The following is a 22,643-nucleotide window of genomic DNA, read 5'->3' on the forward strand; positions in this document are numbered from 1 at the left end:
TTATTTTTATAGTCATTTTAAGTACCAAATTTGGACGAAATTACATATTAAAAACCTAGGATAACTATTTTAGTTATTTTGTTGTGATTGTATAATATTATTCGTGGGGTACTTGAAACTTCCTAAAGTATACTATTATATATCTATGATTTTACCACGGGTTTTTTGTTGATGTATAACGCGGTTATAACTTATAAGTACCTAATAGATATTATGATATGATTAATTTGGAATTTATTATAAGTACCTATTATAGGTCAATTTTTTTTTAATACCATAGATAAGTATATATTATATGGCTAATACATAGACTGATATACCGTCTCCGCTCAGAATCGTTTTTCTTATACAGTGATATTATATCATTGAATTCAAATTTAATACTGTCCATTATACAGTGACCCACTTCTAACCTACTGTACAGCAGAGCGACATCCACTTACCCACCTTTTTATAATATGAAGTCTAGTACTTACCTAATCTTTTTTTTGCGAAACAATCGATCAAATTATTTAAATTTGTCTATGTACTGTACCTACTACACTCAAAATAGCTAGACGTGTAAAGGCTCTGTCACAGTGTCACACACGCATCCGATCCGTCACACCCATCCGTGTATTAGGAAATACGAACTTATTGTTTTTCAATACATATTTTATTCATACTCATCCGATCTGAATCCGGTCTGAGCTTTCAGAGATCACTCCGATGTACTTGGTTTGACGGGTTTCGTTAATAGTTTTATTTAATTTTTTCATGGTAAAAAATATACCTACGTTCTGGTGATGATGCCATAACTGGTAATGTTTATGGCGATTGTAAACTCCGCCAGAATACCGGTTAGATAAAAAGGTAATGAAAAGGTCTAATGTAAACTCCGCCAGTTTTATTTTCTTACCTGTAATGGGTATATGGAAACACCGCCAGTATTAATTATAGGCCTTCCTTATATAAAACTAAATAATATTTCTCTAGTAAGTAAACTCAAAAATTTAAATAATTTACAACTTAATAAAATATATGAATATACATACAATTATGTTATCAAGAAAAAGAACAGAAATGTTTGTGTTTTTGTATTGGATTATTTTTATTTTAATATATTGATATAGTAATATTTACGTATAAACGAAAAATTTCAAAATGTTTTTAACTTGATAGATTTTTTTAAAATCAACTGAGAAAAGCTAAGTTATTTTAACTGTAAATTAAACTAGTTAAGTTCATAAGTTGATTAGAAAATAAACTAACTAGTTAATGCCACCCTTTGAAATTAATGATATCTGTGTTAAATTATTTCAGCAAGCAGATCAGAATTTAATATGGGTCGTACGCTTGCGATCCATAATGGACTACAAAATTAATATTCTTATAATTAATGAACATCAAAAATTAAACCGAAGAAAAAAATTAAGTTACATAACAGGAATTTATGAAATAAAAAAATTCCAAATTGACGGAATCAAATACCGGCAAGTTAAGACTTTCCGGTATTTGATTAAAGATGTTAATAAACAGGACTTTGTCAATAAATCAATTCTGCAGTATGCAAAACTTAGTCATTCTTCATTCAGTTCCAACACAAGTAATAATTGACGAATTATTTTATAAACACCTTAATGACGACGGTGAGTTAAAGTTTTTATAACCTCACATCACTGATATTGAATAATTGTGAGTTATTATTGTGTAAACAAATGAAACAAAAGTGGACATGTGGATGCCGCTCTGCTGTACAGTAGGTTAAAAGTAAGTCACTGTAATGGATGGTGTTAAATTTGAATTCAATGATATAAATCATTTAATACCAAAAACGATACTGAGCGAAGACAGTCTGTCCGCCTATAATATTACTATATATAATATATATATTATGTTATGTTCCGTAGTGGGGACGACGTCTGACCGTCACGAAACGAAAACTGGTCGCCGCCGAAGCCTGATCTTATTTGGAATAGAGTATAACTATAAGTAATTATATTTTATGATATTATTCTGATTAAAATAATTCATTTTAGTATTAGTATTTAGACCTTTGTCTATTACAGTAGGTTAAATTAATATTAGGCAAGAAAATTACATTTGAAAATGTCATTGTGTGTAATACAATACGTATAATATATTGAGACGGCTCGGTTGGTGTCCGTTGAATAATAACACGTAGAGTTACGTCTTATTCTATATTTTTCAAAAGTTTACAATGTCGGGTCAGCGAGGATCACCGGTGTGACGGTCGGGCCTGCAGAGACGGACCGTCGCCGTGAGAGTTCGTACAATATCGGGAATAGGTGTATGGAAAATACTGTATATTATACCAGGGGTGGCCAAACCGCGGCTCACGTCATAGACTTTTGTGACTCGCATCTTAACGTAACATTAGCCAAAAAAAAAAAAAGGTCACATAATATACAATAATATGACCTTTTTTTTTTTTATACATCTTGGCTCTTCAATTTTTATTAATATATTTGGTGGCTCGCGAATCTCTTCTCTTCTCACCCCTAGTATATACAATAGTCTTATAGGGACTATCAATAGCGCTTGACTCGACAAAGCGGTTACTGTGATAGACTTCAAGACCCGGGATCGGCACAACTCAAGTAAGTGGCCGGGGGGAGGGTGTTGTTGGCCTAGTGGTGGTTTCCCCTATGTATAGCCCTAGTTGTTAGGGGTGTAGGACAACTTGGAGCTTTGTAATTCGAGTGTAAAGTTGTACTGGTGGTTCGTTGTGTTATAATGCTGTGACTTGATGGGTGGTCCTGAAAAGGATCGTTTAGCGAGTTACGACGAACATACTGTTACAATATATTATATAACACACATAATAATATATGCTCTAAAAGTTTCATATACATAATATTTACAAATAATATTTTTAAATTACAATATTTAGCTAAAATCTAATATATTATAATTTCGTCCAAATTTGAATTTAAAATGTCCGTAAAAATTAACACCTTGGTTTTAAATTTGCAATCCTAAGTTATAAAAATTGAAGATTTTGTAACTTTTTAATTACAATAATTGATAATTTTCGAGATTTTGATAAATGTTGTAAAAATTTGAACTTTAAATGTTTATTAAAAAAAAATTGTGCCTATGTATTGTTAATATTTTTTAACTGCTATTCTAACTGCATAATATAAGGGCCCTTATAATTAAATTGACCCAACAAATAATTTATAGGAAAAAACTAAAATAATTGAAAATTGAAAATGTCCGTTAAATACGAGTCAAAATATTTTAAAATTTTTTCAAGTATATAAATTGATAAAATAAACATACCGATACCATGGTGTAAATTTAATTTATCTACAGTTATTGGTTTTTGAATTACAACAAAATAAGAAATTTTTTACATGACAAATCAAGTGAACATCCAATGTTGTAAAAATTCGAAATTCAAACGCTCATAAAAATTTAATTTGACTTTCCGATTGACATTTTTTTTTTTTTTTTTTTTATAAATGTCTGAAATACTATTAGTGAATAGCTTCTTCATCAAGCCAACCATGACCAATGACCTATAATTGTATTATCCCTCCATTGTGCTTATTGTAATTATTTTTTTATACAGATTGTACAAATAAAACAAATATGACAAAAATAAATAAATGCAGACTAGGTAGCTTATTTAAAAAGAAAATTTTGATGAATTTCTATCTCAAAATAATTTGCATATTTTCATGATTTTCCGTATTTTTTCAAGATTTGAATTTTAAATTCTTATAAAAAATATTGTGACTGGAATTTTAATATTTTTCAAATAATATTATTGTAAAAATATATTATTTGGAGCCTTGTATTCAATTTTCAATCTTTTTTACACAACAAATAAAATTGTATTGACATTCATAGCAGTGGTGTAAGTATAAAAATTCGGCCCCAATATGAAAAACTTAAGGATACTTCTCCTTTTTGGAATTAATGTAAAAAAAAAAATGTAAGTTTATATGTCTTTATAATGGTGTATTTTATAAGTCAGTTATAACATTAAAATTTTACTTTACGTTATTTTAAATTAGCAAAGTCGTCCATAATCTGCGTAACGTAGAAACTGCTTCTCTATATAGGTATACGTTCTATGTAATAACGCGGCATCTGATAGTCGGTCTTTACCCATGTAATTTCTTAGATAGTATTCTTTATAATTCTTAATTTTGAAAATTACCGTATTTGGCTGTATAGCTACCGTTACAGGTACCTACTGTTAAAAAAAATAATTAATAAGAACACACCTCCAGAAGACTACTGTTCGCGTATCATAATATTTAATTATTAATAATTCAGTAAATTCTCTTTTAGACTTTAGTTTTATTTTTTTCTATTTAGCTTCTTAGTGCTTTTACATACAGTAATATTTGAATCAGTAATGAAACTGTTGAAATATTATTGTTTTATCTTTTAAGTTCTGATAAATAAGTGAATAACTTGTAATTTAACTATGTAACCTGTGGTATATCATTCACTGGTGACGAAATTACAAATTATAGGTAATAACACTATAACGAAATACACGAGTCACAAATCACAACAATCAAAGCCCACTGGCTTGTATTTCTCGTTTTTCCTTAACTTTTTGTTTGTTTTTCGCGATGCTTTAGAAAACTACTGGGAATTTTTAATTATGACTTCCTCAATGCACCAACTAGATTCACTTTTTTGTTGAAAATCGAAGCATTATTTCGACTATTTATCGTGTACACAATGTACACATACACACAAAAAACACATCATTATAAAATCAATACTATTCTGAAATATATTACTCAAGTTGCATACTATAGTTTCAAAATCAACTAACAACATATTTTTTTTCAGTTTATTCAACCATATTCAATTAATGGCCAAATTAAACCTCTTACCAATCAGAAGTGTAATCCAATGCATTCCAAATGGCTGAATCTCTCTGCATTGTTAGTCATGTGACCCGATAAAATTATGTTATAATTTAATTCATCTGTCGATGAATTAGAGCCAAGTGAGTTATACAAAGTACACAATGTTAACGATCCTATATACACATTGAAAATGATTATGATTTAGCATATAAAACTGAAAGTAATTTCTTAGTTTTTTTGTGATATTAATATAAAATTAAAATTAACTCTATATTATATATAAATTTAGGTTTTAGAGACACTTCAACATTTGCTCCTACAGTGAGTATGTGGACAGACATAAGTAGTTGAGGAGTAAACTAGTAGTGCAACAATTCTTGAAATTAGTTTGAATTAGGGACCTTCAGCTCCACCCAGATCACATGACCAACCGCTAGAAACCTCAATGTGATGTATTACAATCGTAAGTACCTAATTTTAGTTATTGTATTTATTTATATTGCTGCAGGTTAGGTTAGGTTAAGCCCCTGCAACCCTATTAATTTTTCATCAAAACGACCTTAGCAACTAACAAAAATTAAAGTACTTCTAGTGGTTCGGTTTGAAAAATGTAAAGATGTTTGAATTGGTCAACAAGTCTACTTTGCATTGGTCAGAGCATATTTTTATATTTTAAATATTCTTTAATATATTTAATATTAAAAATTGACAAATTTATAAAATGTAAAATATTTATTCTTGTCAAGAATTTGCTAAAATTGAAAAAGTGCTCCGACCGACGAAAGTAAACTTGTTCACCAACCCAAACATCTTTACATTTTTTAAATCGAACCACTAGAAGTACCTTAATTTTATGTCAGTGCGATGGCTATTATTTCACGTCCATAAATTGGTTTTGAATATTTTGATCTAATTACTTAAATGACATGACGTGCATGTGCGTCCATAAACCATATTAGAAATAACAATGAATTGTAAATTAATGCGGGTCGCGGGACTGATGGTAAGGGTGTATACACACACAACGACGATCAGTGATCGTAAGAAACGAAATAATTGTCTATATACAACTTCTTAAAAATGACTCATTTTCAGGGGCCTTAAGGGAACTGCAGGTGGCCGACAGTTATTTCACCCAACATACTGGTCGACCTAGTAATGCGATAATAATTTTTATAACTGATCTGAATTCGTTGTTATGTCTACTTTGGATCGGACAGTCCACACAGTCACACAATTTCCCAATTTCACCCCCCTAACAACTATTAATTTAGTTTGAATATTTTGAAATTTAGGAATTTTCAAACGTTTGTTATTCGGAATTTAAATCAGAAATCAGTTTCAAGTCGAATTTTAAATCAAATTCAGTCAAATACCAATTAAAAAAAATTTCTCCATGTTTTATTGGGTTTGTTTGATCTTTGAAGGCAGTTTTGAAACTTAACGAACATGCAAAAAATTAAAATCTTCCTATCATCCTACCTATTACAGGTAGGTATACTTTATGGTTATTAGTTTTAGGTTCAGTGTGGAGCAATGAATGTATACCTATTGCTTTTAAAATAATGTGCGGAGATGAGGGGTTGTCTTCCCAGGTTTTTATACAATAAATTATCCTTTACTTTTTCCTAATATATAGGTAGGTACCTATCTAATATTTGGCATATTGTAGAAATATTAGTGTTGAGTGTTGACATTAAAAATGCGTGTGTCAAACGTATAAGAAATTCTTCCGCCTACGTATGAATTGTTATTTTTACACTCGTTTTATTTTTATCGTTATTTATGTACCTGTATAACATGTTTTAATATTTCCGTATGCAATGTGAATTTGACATGTAAATTCTATTGTGGCCTGCAATTAGAAAACTGTTTCCATATAATTGACATTCAAATTTGATTAATTTGATTATTATAAATATAAAATCAAAAAATATAGTACAACTTAAAAATGTATAGCGAACCTTTAGAAATTCGTGGGACGGCCGAGGTAGAACATCGAGTTTTAAAAATAGACATTTGTTCTTAGCCAAAAAATTATTGACCGTAAGATCACGTTAAACCCAAGGTGACTAAAAATACTGCGTCAAAATCGTTTCCACCCTACTCACAAGTATTAAGTAGGCGCCATTTTGTTATTTTGTACTTATGTATTGATAATTGCGCAAACTAGACTAATACATAATATTTGTTTCTTGGAAGCAACGATTGTGTATACCTTATTTATAGGTATATTCAACATTGTTAACAAAAATAATAATCTTTTGGCGAACAGATAGAACAATGAGAATGTAATAAATTCGTATAGTTATATGTATTTAATGAATATATTATAATATTCACTCGATAATAGATTTTTCTCTGTGCACACGATTAGTTTTGTTTTTTTAATTTACGTACTTGCACTTTTCACTATAGAGATTTGTCAATATATGTCATCCTTCCAGGCTTATCGTGTTCGAATTCATTGACAATTTGGTGTTAACCATCATAATGACATATGAGGTAATCATCGCAAACTAATAATGTGGGGTTTCTGTTGTCAATTACAATTTTCAGGCCGACGCACGACGCATACAGGGCATTTAAATTGACAACAGTGGTGACCGTGCAACAAAAACATTATCAAAACAATGAAATTAAATAATATTTTACGAAATTAGTACAATCCGTTAAAAGTATGAACTGTGTCGATTTGTTTGGCTTATAAAGGTGAATTAATCGCGGCTTTCGCGTGATTTCGAACGTTTTGAGTTTTTATACAGCCCTGTATAATGCAATTTATGGCTTCAAGAGGTTGTCCAAACATATTTTCCTACTCTAATTTTGTCCCTCAGTGACCGCCATGTGGTCCCTTCTGGTCCATTGCCAGTTCTAGATGAGAATCCGCAGACCGATTTTCTTATTCCTTCTCTAGTGACAAAATCGTTTTCATTTTATAAGTCATAGCAAACCGCGCTAGTTTTTTGTTTGGGCGAACCGATTACCTAGCGCGACCTTTTTCTATCGGTTTTTTTGTTTGTTATTTGTAATTTTATTCGTCTGTTTTATATCGTGTAATACACTGTTTTTATGAATATGTTTTCTAGTGATTAGTGATGTGAAGTTTTTGTTGGATTGATTTTTAACAATATTTTGAAGGTCGAGGATAATAATTCTGTAAGTAGGTACACAATTTTATATTACACATTTACATTTTACACTTCGGGTTAGGTACCTTGTAGCTATATTGAATCCGACACAATGCACTTATAATCATCTAAGTGCGTATTTATTTTATTATTATATTGTAAATACATACCTAATAATAGTTATTCTTGTATTTTTATTTAATGTTAACACACTTAAGAATTAGGCCGGATATTCAATGTATCAACTACCATATTATCTTGGCATAATGATGTTCCTGTTAATAATAATTATGTGACTGATAAAATAATCAATAATAACCTATAGTACCTTCCCTAAATCATAGTTTAAAACTAGTTATATATTTTTTAACAATAATTCGTCGAGTACTAAATATTGTGTTTTAATTTTTAAAAATATAAAAAATAATATGCTATTTTTAAATTTGCACAAATTTTATTTATTAAAATTTATTTAGAAATCGAATGTATAATCGATAATAATATTATAATTAAATTAAGGTGCACATCATAATATAGGCACCTACTTGAAAAATATTTTGAAACGTAGATTAAATATTTCTACACATCCAAGGGGGTCATACAAGTTTACTGATATCTTTAGGTTGTACGATTTTTGTAATTGATAAGATTAGACTAAAAAAACAATACGGTCTAAAAATGAAAATAATTATCAATTATATGTAATATTTTTACATGGTTATAAATAAATAACCATAATGATTAGTATTTAGCAATTAAATTGATAATCACTAATCTTAAATCATATTCATAATTCCTTTAATACCATTATGGCGTATAATGTAAAACCTGATATTTGTTATACGGCCAATAGTCCAATACTTATAATAACTACCTATACATTTTATTGTCTTACATTTTCAGCGAAGACTTGATATAACAACTATATTGTAAACTAAAATCGAGTTCCGAACGAGTAGATAATTAGTTATAACTTTATAAGTAGGCCTTAAATTTTGGATGAGTGGAGTAGTCGTGGATCAATATTTTGCTGGGTACCGGTATACCACTTACCACTCAACTCAGATTATAAAAACTTTAAATACCCTCTACTTATAGTTATAAATCTTAAGTTATAACTAATTAACCCTTCGTTTGATACTTAATTTATTCTACATATAAATTCTTAGAAAAATATTTTGCTTTGGAGTATGGGTCATAATAATAATATGATACCTATCATTCAAAAATAGAGAAACTTAAAAAAAACACAATAACAATAAAAAATGGAAATATGTAAAATGTCGTATTGTCATAACTTCAAATTATGTCAACAAATATTTCTAAAAATGTTAATAGTTTTCGAGATAACGAGTTTATCTTTAAAAAAATGTCATTGCATATTATATTATACATATAATATTTTACATTTTTTTTTAAATTTCACAATGTATTGGATATTGAAAATTATAAAAATGTCCTTACAGTTCAGTTATTTTAAAAATAAATAAAATAAATGATATACACTTGATATCAATATGAAAATTATATATAATATAAATAATAATACATGGATATAATAATATTTATAATATAATTATAACTTATTAGAATTAAATAAGAATATATTTTTGTTTTTATTAAAAATTTTAATTTTAAGCAACGTTTAGGTATTTAATGCAGTTGCTTATAATAATTAGGAAATATTTTACCAAGTAATTTTTTTCCACTAAAGAGGTATTAATCAAATCAGTTGTTTGATATGCCTATTACTTATAATATGGTTATATGATATTTGCATGTAAAAATATTTTAACACAACGATATGATATCCGGACTTATTTCACCATGTCATTATGTTTAATGTCATTATAATGTTATAAATATGCAATAATACGTTAAAACCCAAAATATATATTGCCTGTCTAGACAAAAAACATGTGATAATTCAATTTAATTTATCTTAGATTTATTATTCGAAATTATTTGATAAATAATACAATTATCTAGACGCCACAACAATTTTTTAATAGTCTTTCCTAATGTCCCTACCTAGTAATTTATTATAATTCATTAATTTACATTTTTTTCATTATAAAGCAACAATAATATACGTTTAATAAATTATAGGTAAGTGACTAGAGTCTATTCTATTAAATTAAAGTTATTCTTTTTATTAGTTTCCTTCGCCGTTCACTCCCATTTTTATTGACTTATTGAATATGTTCATTTGGCCAGCCGGCCAGGGATAAAGTTCTTATAAAATAAACTAACGTTGGACAAATTTAACTATATAAAATTGATGACTGAATATCTCTCAAATAAATGTACAAAAAAAGTATTAAGAGGATGTCACCCGCACTGTTTTCTCTCTCCGACCCACGTGCACCATATAGGAAAAAATGCATTTACGCCGAATTATTTTTTTTATGCTTTTGAGTAATCATACAGTAAAATCGCCCATTACAAAAATGATAGAGTACCTACATATTCTTGATATTCTTGAGGGTATGACATATCGATTTGTGTGAAACAATTTAAACATTTTTTAAAAGTCATATACAAAGTCAAATAATACCTAATTAAATATAAAACTGATATGTCAAACCCTCAAAATTATTATTCTTTATAATTTTTGAAATTTGCTAAGATTACTTAAAAAACATAAAAACAATTTTAGATCAAATCGTTTTATCGATATGTTGCGCGAAAGAAAAAACTGTTATTGTGCTGACATCCACTTAAAATAAATTTTAATACCTATCGAAAAATGTACTTATAATCAATCTGAAAATATCTCCTACATATTTCTCCACTCAGAAATCAGAATCCAAGATATCGAATTAAAAATATATTAAAACATAAAATATTTTTGGTTGTTTAATGGAAATATAAACCGTCATGAGTATAATAGGTTAGATTAGTGTAGGCAGAAGATCATTAGGAAATAGGATTAGATATTGTACATAATATGTTTTACATTATATTATTATGTATACCTAGGTATAGGTAAGGGCTACTTGAGAATAATCTGTCCAATAATAAATGTTATATTCTTTTTCTCCTATTCTAACCAGGTTATAAATATTGTTGATTGGTGATTGCACATAATAATGCAAATAATACTATATATTTATATAGAGTTTTTTCAACGATTTTTAAAATTATATTTCATATTAAACCTAATAAAATACACGATACGTTCATATTATTATTATAACCAAGTCTAGAATTTTGATGTACTAAATTACATTTTTTTTTTATCAGATTATTGTAATACCTTCATACCTATTAGGTATTTATAATTATATTTTTTATAATTTAGCATTTTTGACTTTTTTTAATGACGTGTGGCTTATGGTGCTGTTGACGGACTCTAATATATAGTAATGTATACACCACTGAACACCAAAACATAACATTTTTAATAATTTCAAAAACACCTTCCAATAGGGAATTGAAATTGCAGTTCTAATATTGTTCGTTCTGACGACCGCCGTGGTTGGTTTTGTATGTACTAGGATGCCGCGGCCTGCAATGTTGTATTACGACGATGAAGACGAAGATGGATCTCCCGACAGCGTGGGTTTTATTGAGGAGGATCATCCCCTGCAATTGCACGGAAACAGAGAATTAGCGGCGCAGGCCGTTAAGCTGCTCCAAGTCCCAAGTCGGCCGGGCGATGCGTCATTTGCATCGTCCACCACTGATATGGATGTACCCATTTATGTGAGGGGTCCTTCGTCTAGGAGCCCAGGAAATCGGGTAAGTGTTTATTTTTAATTTCGTTCGTATTAGTTTGACTCGAAAATGACGATTTGTTTTTACGGGGTACACTGAAATGTATTTCCGACCGTCTCCCCGATTTAGCAGTTAGCACCGATATCGCCTATAATATCTAATATTTAACTAAAAATAGGGACGTAAAATGTGTATTGTTTGTTCTAAGTTTTAACCATTATGTGGTTACTACTCGCGTGTTGGTGTTATCGTATTACTATTATTTAAGAAAAAAAAATTAAACATATCAAAAAACGATTGAAATCGATAACGGATAACATATCAGTAAACGATAAACGATTGAAACGGTTAACGGATAACATATCGCTAAACGATAAACAATTGAAAACGGATAACGAAACAGAAACAATTAGCGATTGAAACATATAAATGCCTAAAAAAAAATATATTTATAAAATTATAGGTAACTACAGTAAAATATATATTATGGTTATTTTTGTAATATTATTATATTTTTTAATCACTCTGTTTTGTGTTGGAAACAAGCTATATCCATCAGATAAAGCTAAACGCTTCGTAACGTTTAAACGCTTAAGTTGAATAACGTTTAAATTCTATATAACGTTAAGCAGTCATTCGATCATAACGTTTAATATCCATATAACGTTAAACAGTCATTCGATCATAACGTTTAATATCCGGTAAACGGTAATAAACGGTATAATTATTTTTGATTTAAGCCCTGATCAAAACAGTTTATACGTTTTAATAAAAATGTTTACATAACCATAAATAATTTGTTTAGGTACTGGGTGACCATATAAGTATATAACTATTTGGCAGATGCAATCAATGAGTAATCGTACAATAAATTAATGTTCGTTGTGCGTATTTTTTCTAAATTAAACTAGCGGAATTGCTAAGACTAACTTAATACAATATATGATTATTTAAATATATATTATTATTAATTGTTCTATTATTCTATGAGAAGATAATAAAAGTATACTCTGAGTTACAAATTATTTGTAATAAAATGTCTGTTAATCATATATTAAGTATGATTTATATAAAAAGTTATTTAAAGTGCAATTGTGACCTAATATAATTAATTATAACTTGTATTAATCCACGATACACTATATTCTAATTTTCTTAAGTTTTAAACTTCTAAGATATCAGATAGATTTTTTTAAAAAATGTTTCGTTATGAGTTTTATATGGCCAATCATGGTAATTCTTTTAGATTATGGCACCTATAGGTACCTACCTAAGTATAACAGAGTTTAACTATTTTTACAAATGTTTGGCATAATATATATTTTGATTTAATTGCACATTATACCTAATGTATAATGTACATATTATGTGTGGTACACAACAAAATAATATGTGACTGGTGATAACCAAGCCCACGTGAACAATACTATATAATTAATTTGTTAATCAAACTACCGTGAAAGGAAAAAAACTTAAAAATGTATTGTATCATTGGTATTTATATTGATTTTTGTGTCAATGCTGATGTTATGATAATTATTATACATATAGGGTCATTTTTACACTTTACACTGTAAAATGTAATTTTAAAACATTAAATGTGTATTGTGTGTAAACACTGTTAGATTTCTAAAGGATGTGCTGCGCAACAAAATAAAGTGTTTTTATTTTTTTTATAAATGTTTAATTTTTACTCGACCTATCCAAAATATAAACATGGTTAATGACTTGGCAGCGATATAATATAACAGGGTTAATATTTATGATTGTATTTTATTTTTAAAGATAGTTTTAGAATGAATATTATCTTTGATGTAATATTATTTAACAATAACAAAAACAAAACTATAGTACTTAAAAAATAAATTGAGTCCCAATTCTTACAGTAATTATAATTTTGTATTTGATGCAATGCTTCGAGAACAGTTATTATTCATTGTTGTTAGTTTTGAATTTATTTACATTTTTTTTTTCATAATATTATCTGAATTAATTGTTATGGTTCTGCTTGTTATAGAAAATATACTATTTTTTTTTTTGTTTATTAAATTTGAGAAGTCTCGGGAATTTGTATTGTTCGGGTATAAATCAGTAACCATAATAAATTACTGCCAAATGATATTGTATTAATTATATTTTTATTTTAATTTTAGTAAAAATGTTATTTTATGACAATTTACGGTTGCTTTAATCTATATAATCTATAATCTATATTAATTTTAAAATGTCTAATTTGATACTATTCACTCGCCTGCAGTATATACCTACTATATTGTACTGAAACTGCAGTATTGAATCAAATGATAACAGAAGTCATACAAATATGCATGATTTTAGTATATATTTTAGTGAAAAGTATAAATAAATATTAGCCAACAAACGATTGATAGGTAATTGTTTTGTATATTATTGTGCTTTCATAGGAGATATTAGATAATACGCATTTTAAGACATTTTAATAATTAAATAAACAAGTAACAGTTATAGTAGGTAGTTAATTAATGTAAACATAATATTAGTTGTATCCATTTTAAATTAATTATAATCTAGTAGGACTTCTATAACGTACTGAGACATATACCATATATACCATATACCATATCATAAATAAATATAATTTATATATCATGTAATATTTCGTAAAGTTGATTTTCTTATAAAAATAAAATATATAAAATAAAGAAAACATATTGTTATTGTACTTTGAATTGTTTATGTTTTAATTTATTGATTCATTATAATCCAAAAACTTTAATTTCATATATTAGATTTAAAACGTAGAATATAATTTTGTATTTTTAAACAAACATTAAAATGTTTACCTACTTGGACTAAAATATTGTTAAAAATACATTATAAATATAAAAAAATACAGTCATCGTTTTAATTTAAAAAAATTTTAACCTCAGGGCGAGTATTTAATTTGCGTTAAACATTATAATTTATGATAAATTGTTCTATAGTAAATCAGTTTAATAATGATAAACTAATAATTTTAAGTGATATTGCCTATCCTAAACGCCTTAATTTTTGTCTGAGTTTTAAAATCATAGCAATATTTTTACAAATCAATGTATCTCGCGACCTCCAATCCAACATAATTACTACGAATCAGAACGAACTTCAAAATTGCAATATTACCGATACATTCATAATCCTATCAATATGGTAGGTATAAGTCTGATGAAATATTTAATAAAATATGAGTTTCATAAAATAACATGTTTCTTAAAGCAAATTAATTAATTGAGAAGTCTACTACTTCTGACGAATAATTGAATATATATTAAAAAAGCGGGTAAGTGGATGTCGATCTGCTGAACAGTAGGTTACAAGTTTGCCAATGTATAATGGATTGTATTAAATTTGAATTCGATGATATAATATCATTGTATAAGAGAAACGATTCTCAGCGAAGACGGTTTATCAGTCTAGATTTTTAAAATTTTTATTATTTATTATAGCCTTTAAGTTGAATTAATTTTATAGTATTATAATTTTTTATTCGTTGCTTCAGTGATAAACAAATCGTTAGAAATTAAAATCCCATTTTAAGTGGTTTTTCGTAATTTGTCAGTAGTTTTTCCGTGGCATTAAATAACTATTGAGAAAATCGAAAAATGACCTCTCTAAAGTACCATTTTGATCCAATTTGCTAAAAAATAAAGTACTATAATCTGTTGAAGTCGAAGCACTCCTTCTGGTAATAATTTTGTTTACAAAAAAAAAAAAAAAAACTAAAATGAAATAAAATAAACACTATTGTAAAACTACTAGCTTACTCGTTCCGCTCAGAATCTAAAATGTAAGTTCAATAAATAAAATATATCTATTGGAATACTTAATTGGTTTTGATGTATCATTATAATATATTAAACATAGGTGCTTAAGAATAATATTAGAACTTACAAATTATTATGCAATTTTTTTATTTTTCTCTAACACAGCAAAGGATCATACAATTAATGAATCATAATTCGTTCTGATCTTAGATATTCAACTTTTTTATGTTGGTTTGAATAATCTGTATTCATACATCAATCAATTCTACCTCAATATATTAGTTTATTTTTGTAATAGTTAATGTTCGAGTAAATGATAAAAATTATACACGGCTTATATTTAAATGAAATAATAAGTTTTGACTTTGAACTGATTTAGCTTAAAACTGTTCTATAAATACTAAATAGATATATAATAATTTATAGCGTTTGGTATGTAAATAGGTATTACATATTGTTTTCTAATCACAATAGTATTACACAAAATTTTATTATTATTATTATTGCAATAAATTACAGCATTGAAAGTCGTAACAATTTAAGTTCTGACAAATTTTTTTTAAATCTTAATTTTTTATAGTAACATCTTCGTGTGTTTGTAATCTATTATTTTTTCAAAGAAACCGAGCTTTCATTTTCAGAAAAATATCTACTAAATCAGTAACTACAATTACATGTATCTCTTATGTTAATTCTATCAAGTGTAAAATATATTGTAATTTAATTTTTCATTTGATGTGATGTTGATTTTGTATGCGCTTTAATTGCATATAGGTATTTAATTTTTATAGTTTTAACAGCAACAAATCAGAGCTTTATCGGAAAGAAATGTTTATGAGTAATGAGTTATGACCCTAAAATATATTATTAAGACATAAAATTAATAACATAAAGTTAAAATAAAATCACCTTAACCTTTGGCTTATCTAAAACAACACTGCTAGAAAAAGTGGTGTAAAATTTAGTTATACTGTAGTATCATTATATATGAATTATCGAACCAATAAAGTAAATGTTCATATCTTCAAGTGGATTAATAAAAAAAAAAAGTATTCTTTAATACGTCATTCATAAACTGCAGTTAATATTTTTTTTTGCTTCAAGAAGTACTATATTTTTAAAATAGAGTTTTGTGGGCTATTATACATTGCATTTTGTTGTTTTATATTAGTTGTTTATTATATTCATTAACAGCCAGTTTACTAGCATTATCGACGATTAACTTAATATATATATATAGGACATAGGTGATCACATTATTTAAGTGAGAAATAAAATCAAGAAGTTTGTGAAATCGGTATAAAGTTAGATAATATTGTTGATTTGAAAATGATAATATTAATTCCTTTAAATCGAAAAAGTGTTTGTATTTAGTAGGTAGTGTTTCCGGACTTGCATGTTGCTAGAAGTTTACATAGGATATGAAAAATATAGAGCTCGTCTAGTCATCTCTGATCGTTTGGGTTTTGTAGCATTCTACTAAGAAGGTGATTAACTGAAACGAGAATGGCTTGTGCGTTAGGATAGTTTGGCGATTTGGGATTGTGTTATTATCGTATTTGTTTCATGTATTTTATTTTAACTTATTGTTCGAAAAAACTTTTTGGAATTTCTCACTTCTAAGAATTGTAATAACCTACCGATTTCTAATGGTATTAAAGATATAAATGTAAAAATATGTTTATGCTTCACCTAAAACATTTTTATGGTTAACTCCTATGTAACTTTTTTTATTTGAAATAATGACTAAAAATTCAAATAAGTATGAAAAACAGTCATACCTTATTATAACTCTAAAAAATATTGTTTTCTCACATGTACGAGTTAATAATTATTAGTTATTTATACCTAATTTTCACATAGATACTCGTAATTTGAATTCTCTAAACTCAAAAGAATAAAGACATTATATTATATTTTATTGAAATTAAATTAAAAAAAACGCAAATACCCGACATCTATTATGGCTGTTAGTTATAGTTAAGGAATGTATAGTAGGTAATTTACAAATTTTCAATTTGATAAATTTCGTCAACATTTGAACATTTATAAATGCTTATACAAAATTATGCTTATTTATTTTTCATATTTTTCAACTACTATTGTAATAATAATCAATATATTAGGATCCTTGTATAAAATGTTCACGCTTTTTGACCCAACATATAAAATTTTATCGACATTAATAGAAAAAAAACTAAAAAAATTATAAATTAAATATGTCCGTAAATATGTCCTTAAATCGAGTCAAAATTGTTATTTTAAAGAAATTTCCTGCATAATTGACATTTTTTACTAACTAACAAATACAATTTTACATTACATAAAATTAAAAAAGATACAGCAAGAAAAACATCCATCCAGTTTCGTAGCAAAAAAACCTCTGGCTGAGCCGGAAGAAACTTGATAGAATTCTACGACCGTCAGAGGTTGTTGTGTAGTATATGAAAGAAATATGTTATTTAACTAATAATATTTTATCATTATACCTAGTTGTAAAAAAATATATAATTAAATTCTTTGGTATTTTTTTCATAGAATAGGCGTATACGTCCATTTTACGCCTGTATTGGCCTTTTTACCAAATTTAGAATACCGTTTTATGAGAAATAGTTTTTTTACGCTTAAATATCCAATATGTTATAAGCATACAAATTCTTATGAACAATTATTATAAAAAAAAAAAAACAAAAATATTAGAAAATATAATTGTTATACTTACGTAGCTTAAAATTTTAAGATGAAAGTTATTTGATTCAATTCGATAAATTTCAATTTCAAATTTCATTGATCACTACGATACTCGTATTTTTTTCAAAATGTAATGCTACCGCAAATGTAGAGATAACGGAAATATTTTGAATATTTATACATTTATATCCAAAAATAGTTATAATTATTTTGGATAATATTATTAAATATAATTTTATTTCACTCGCCCAAACATTATTTTATTAAATATCATTATTTTGCAAATAAAGTTCGACATGTAAATGCACGTGCTATTTCTTTTAAAATATGTCTACGGATTTGTATTAGAAAACCAAAATACAATTTCTAATCACAATTATTCTTGTATCATATTTAAAATTGCTATTCTTAAAATTAGGAAAATATTTATCATATGGTATAATTTTCTCACAATCAATGTTTATTTATTGTCGTATTTTTAAATTTTAATAAGATATAATGTCACTATATAGGTTCTATCCAAGTATAAATTCACACTCCATATTTAAAAATGATATAATAAATTTTGATACCGCACGTTTTCGAGGTTCATTGGCACTATATACCTAATATTTTCACATGATAATATGAGTTCTTATCCTATTTTCTCTGTAGTTTAAACTTATACTTTCTAAGTATTTTGTTTTTAAGAACTTCTCATGTACATTACAGTTTTTCATATGACAATACCTACTTCATAGTTTAAAACAAACATAGATCGTCGTTGAAAAGATAAAACATTAATATTATTCAACACTGTATCTAGAGCTGGTTTGTAACATAACAATACCCGGGGCTGGCTAATTTGATTCCCGTTACACTTGAAGTGCCTTGGCGATGTACAAAACAAAACATAAATATAGTGACGCGCCTTATATAATATTATAATATAAATTGTAATTGTGTAGTTTTTCGTTTTTTCTTTATTCACTGATATTACTTGTCTACTAAACTAACGTGCACTAGTAGTTGTGTCAAGGAATTGCTTGGGAGACATGCACGTGTTTGGTTTTTCACCTTGGGTTGTATACCCACTGCACTTCACACCATTGTTATATATTTTTGTCAATTCGTCAATGAAAATGCATTATATTTTCCAAAAAATCATATTGATCCTTGTGCGTGTTAGTATAATATTATATAGCGCACATTATTACGTCTTATTTACGATACAATAATAGTTATATGATATAATATTGTATTTGACTAGGCGCCCGACAACGTCAATACTTAGGTGGCGTCGAACCGGCGAAATGGCGGTTGTATTGAAATAAATTCGTGTATATATAGGTAGGTACAATATTATATTAAGGACGTGTTATCATTTTGCGTATAATATAGTTAGGTAGGTATATAATATTATAATGTTGTACATCGAAAATCCTCACGTCATAGATATAATGATCGTTATAACTGTGCAGCACACATAAAATATATATTATAATATCTATACGAGTACATATTATTATTATTGTTCACTATATAGTATATAGGTATATCTGCATATTATGTACATATTGCATTTTCTCTGACCGCATTGCGGCCGTATATTCGTCACGTAAACGTGTAATCACCTGCGCACGATATATATTTGGAGCTGTTTCGGATAATATAATATATACTCGTGTGTATAAGTGCAACTCTATAAATTTTTTAGTGGTTTGTGATTGACGTGAACTATTACGATATCACAATAATACATTGTAATGGCGTGCATACAGTATAGGTTCACTTGTATAATGTAATAATATTATATAGGTAAGTACGTATTTTTAAAAATATATCACGCGTTGTGTTTGGTTGAAGTGTACAAGCGGCGTTCGACGGGAAAATCAAAATCCATCGGAACCCTGCAAAAACGCACCATGCGTTTTTAGATTCTGAGCGGAGTGAGGGATCAAATGGTTTTAAAATGGTGTTTATTTTTTATTTATTTATTTTTATCCTGTATACAAAATTTTTACCAGAAGGAGTTCTTCGACTTCAACACATGGTATCTTATCTTTTAGCAAATTGGATCAAGATGGTACTTTAGACAGGTCATTTTTCGATTTTCTCGATATTTATTTAATGAAACAGGAATAACCAATGACAAATTACATAAAACCGCTAAAAATGGGATTTTTAACGCTATTTGTTCATCACCATAAAAACGAATAAAAATTAAAATAACGATTTTAGTTATTTTGTTGTAATTTATAATATTAATTCAACTTACAGACTAGGTATAATAAAATATAATAATAATATAAAATATCAGGACTGACAAACCGTCTTCGATCAGAATCGTTTTTCGTATATGATATAATCGAATTCAAATTTAATACAATCCATTATACATACTAATCACATAGACCAACTTGTAACCTACTGTACTGCAGAGCGACGTCCACTTACTAGCTTTTTCTCTTTTAAGTTTTTATAATATACAACATAATATAGGTACGTGTACTCACGTTATAATGACCGACACTCGATTGAACTGTTAAAATAATGTTTTTAGTTAAATGAATAATTACACTGTTGGGACCCACTGCAGGTGATAGGAAGATTTTGTTTTTTAGAATGATTCAATTCGTACTAACTATTATAACTATAGTATAAGGTCATTTACTCTCGTAAATTTCTTATGTCATAAATATCTTGCATTGTCCATGTCAGAGTTTTTTTGGCGGTGTTATTATATTACGAATGTTAATTAAATGCAAATGTTATACAAATATCATAGATTGTCTTTATCATGCTGGTTATTTATAACTGCCAATAATGACGTATTTTAGTGTGAGTAACCTATACATTAAAATTAAATTTATATTTCATAGCACACCGCAATGTCCGCTCTAAATAGGAAAGGCACACAACTTAACTTTATTAGCCCCTAAGTCTACATGTAATATATTATACTATATATCACGGTAACTAGGTATAGGTATATAATATTTTGTTTCCAATATAGATTTTAATTTAATAGTTTTCATACAATCACTTTCACCGGACAATTTAGTCAATTTTTCGGCTCGTGATATTTGGATAACGATTAAAAATTTTAAGTGATATATTAAAGATTACCATGACCTACTATTTTGATCTATACGGCTATTGGATATTAAATTACTGCGATAAATATTTGAATGTACAATTTTTGTTGATACTGTCACTATGCCGCTTTATTTACGACCCTATATTATATAGGCAATTGTCAAAAAGTTCTACTTAGGTAATTTATATATATTATTATAACTACCAATTACTATTTGTTTATATATTATTTATGTATTATAATATATAAAGGTAACAACTGCAGAACGAAAATTATATCAGCTAAAGTCCCTAAAGAATACTCCATTTTGATTATATTTCCTATACATTTATATGGATGCCTATTCGTTTTTTTCTCAGTGATTCTTTGATACCAAATAATATGTTTTAATTCCTTCTACTGTTCATCTCTAATTTTATAATTTCACAATTTTAATATCTAAATAATATATTTTCAAAGATTTACTTAACTGAAGTTTTCATTTACGTATTTGAATACAATAAATTATTACCTAATTGATCATAAAATGCGTATTTCTTCCGCCTAGATTATAAAATAGTATTAATGAATATATTATATCACTTATAAATAATAGTGTAAGAGGATAATATATTATACCAATATAGTTTACTATTGGTGTGATGGTGTGTGTATTAATAAATGCATAAAATAATAATGTAAATAAATAGATTATAATATTATTAAAACCTATGAGGTAAGCCTGTTACTTGTAGAACTGTTACGGATGCCTATTTTATACAATGGTAGGCATACCATATTGTTTTGAAATAAGATTTAATGTAGCGAGTGGATATTGAAAATTAATTCATAATTTAAGTATAAAACAAGTAACCACAGTATTTTAAAATCATACTATTTATTATAATATAGATACTTAAATAACTAATGCGGTATGATTAATTTGTTTATTTCGTGGTGCTGAAAAATATAACATAAAGACTGATTAAGTGGATTAAAACAATTATGCATAATCTATATCACAATGTTAATAATATTACACTTACCTACAGTTACTGACTAACAATTAGACAGGGTCATTTTTTTCTCAACAAATTTTAATGAACATTTTACTTATCAGTAGGTATAAGAAATCAATATTGATTCAAGCTAATAGGTAGGTACTAACAACTTATCTTAACAAATATTAATTATTAGATATAGGTAAATAGATTATGTGTTAAAGAATTATTCTTATTCTAAGAATTTCATTTTTTAAATATAATATTATTATATTGATTACGATAGCTCGATGTTTTGTACTTTTGTTTAATATTTTAATAGGTACATATTAAATAAAACGTGTGTGGTTGCTACAAATTTGTCAAATTTTGTATTTTTTTATTTTTGTACTTTTATCTCCATATTTAATATTTATAAT

At 27.1% G+C, this 22,643-nt stretch overlaps 1 protein-coding gene and 2 long non-coding RNA genes across 5 annotated transcripts in view; all 3 read left to right on the forward strand.

Moving 5' to 3' along the window:
• Positions 1 to 1,736, forward strand: part of LOC115034070 — an 11,789-nt gene extending 10,053 nt beyond the window's left edge. For both annotated transcript variants that reach the window (XR_003839452.1, XR_003839453.1), the window contains exon 3: positions 1,303 to 1,736. This is a non-coding gene — a long non-coding RNA (uncharacterized LOC115034070). The remainder of the gene's footprint in view (positions 1 to 1,302) is intronic.
• Positions 1,737 to 1,811: 75 nt separating this feature from the next.
• Positions 1,812 to 5,299, forward strand: LOC115034071. The gene is made up of 3 exons (XR_003839454.1): positions 1,812 to 1,971; positions 4,822 to 4,981; positions 5,131 to 5,299. It is a non-coding gene; the product is annotated as an uncharacterized LOC115034071 (long non-coding RNA).
• Positions 5,300 to 7,784: 2,485 nt separating this feature from the next.
• The window catches only part of LOC100160702 (solute carrier family 2, facilitated glucose transporter member 1), a 66,536-nt gene continuing 51,677 nt past the window's right edge, over positions 7,785 to 22,643 (forward strand). The window contains exons 1-2 of one of the 2 annotated variants that reach the window (XM_016807218.2): positions 7,785 to 8,000; positions 11,473 to 11,716. In XM_016807218.2, the coding sequence (XP_016662707.1) occupies positions 11,474 to 11,716 (243 nt within the window). In that variant the 5' untranslated portion in view covers positions 7,785 to 8,000; position 11,473. Of the gene's footprint in view, positions 8,005 to 11,472; positions 11,717 to 22,643 lie in introns of both variants that reach the window. The other variant, XM_029489516.1, reaches the window with a different exon arrangement.

This window comes from Acyrthosiphon pisum, chromosome A2 (genome assembly GCF_005508785.2).
Source record: "Acyrthosiphon pisum isolate AL4f chromosome A2, pea_aphid_22Mar2018_4r6ur, whole genome shotgun sequence".
Taxonomy (NCBI): domain Eukaryota; kingdom Metazoa; phylum Arthropoda; class Insecta; order Hemiptera; family Aphididae; genus Acyrthosiphon; species Acyrthosiphon pisum.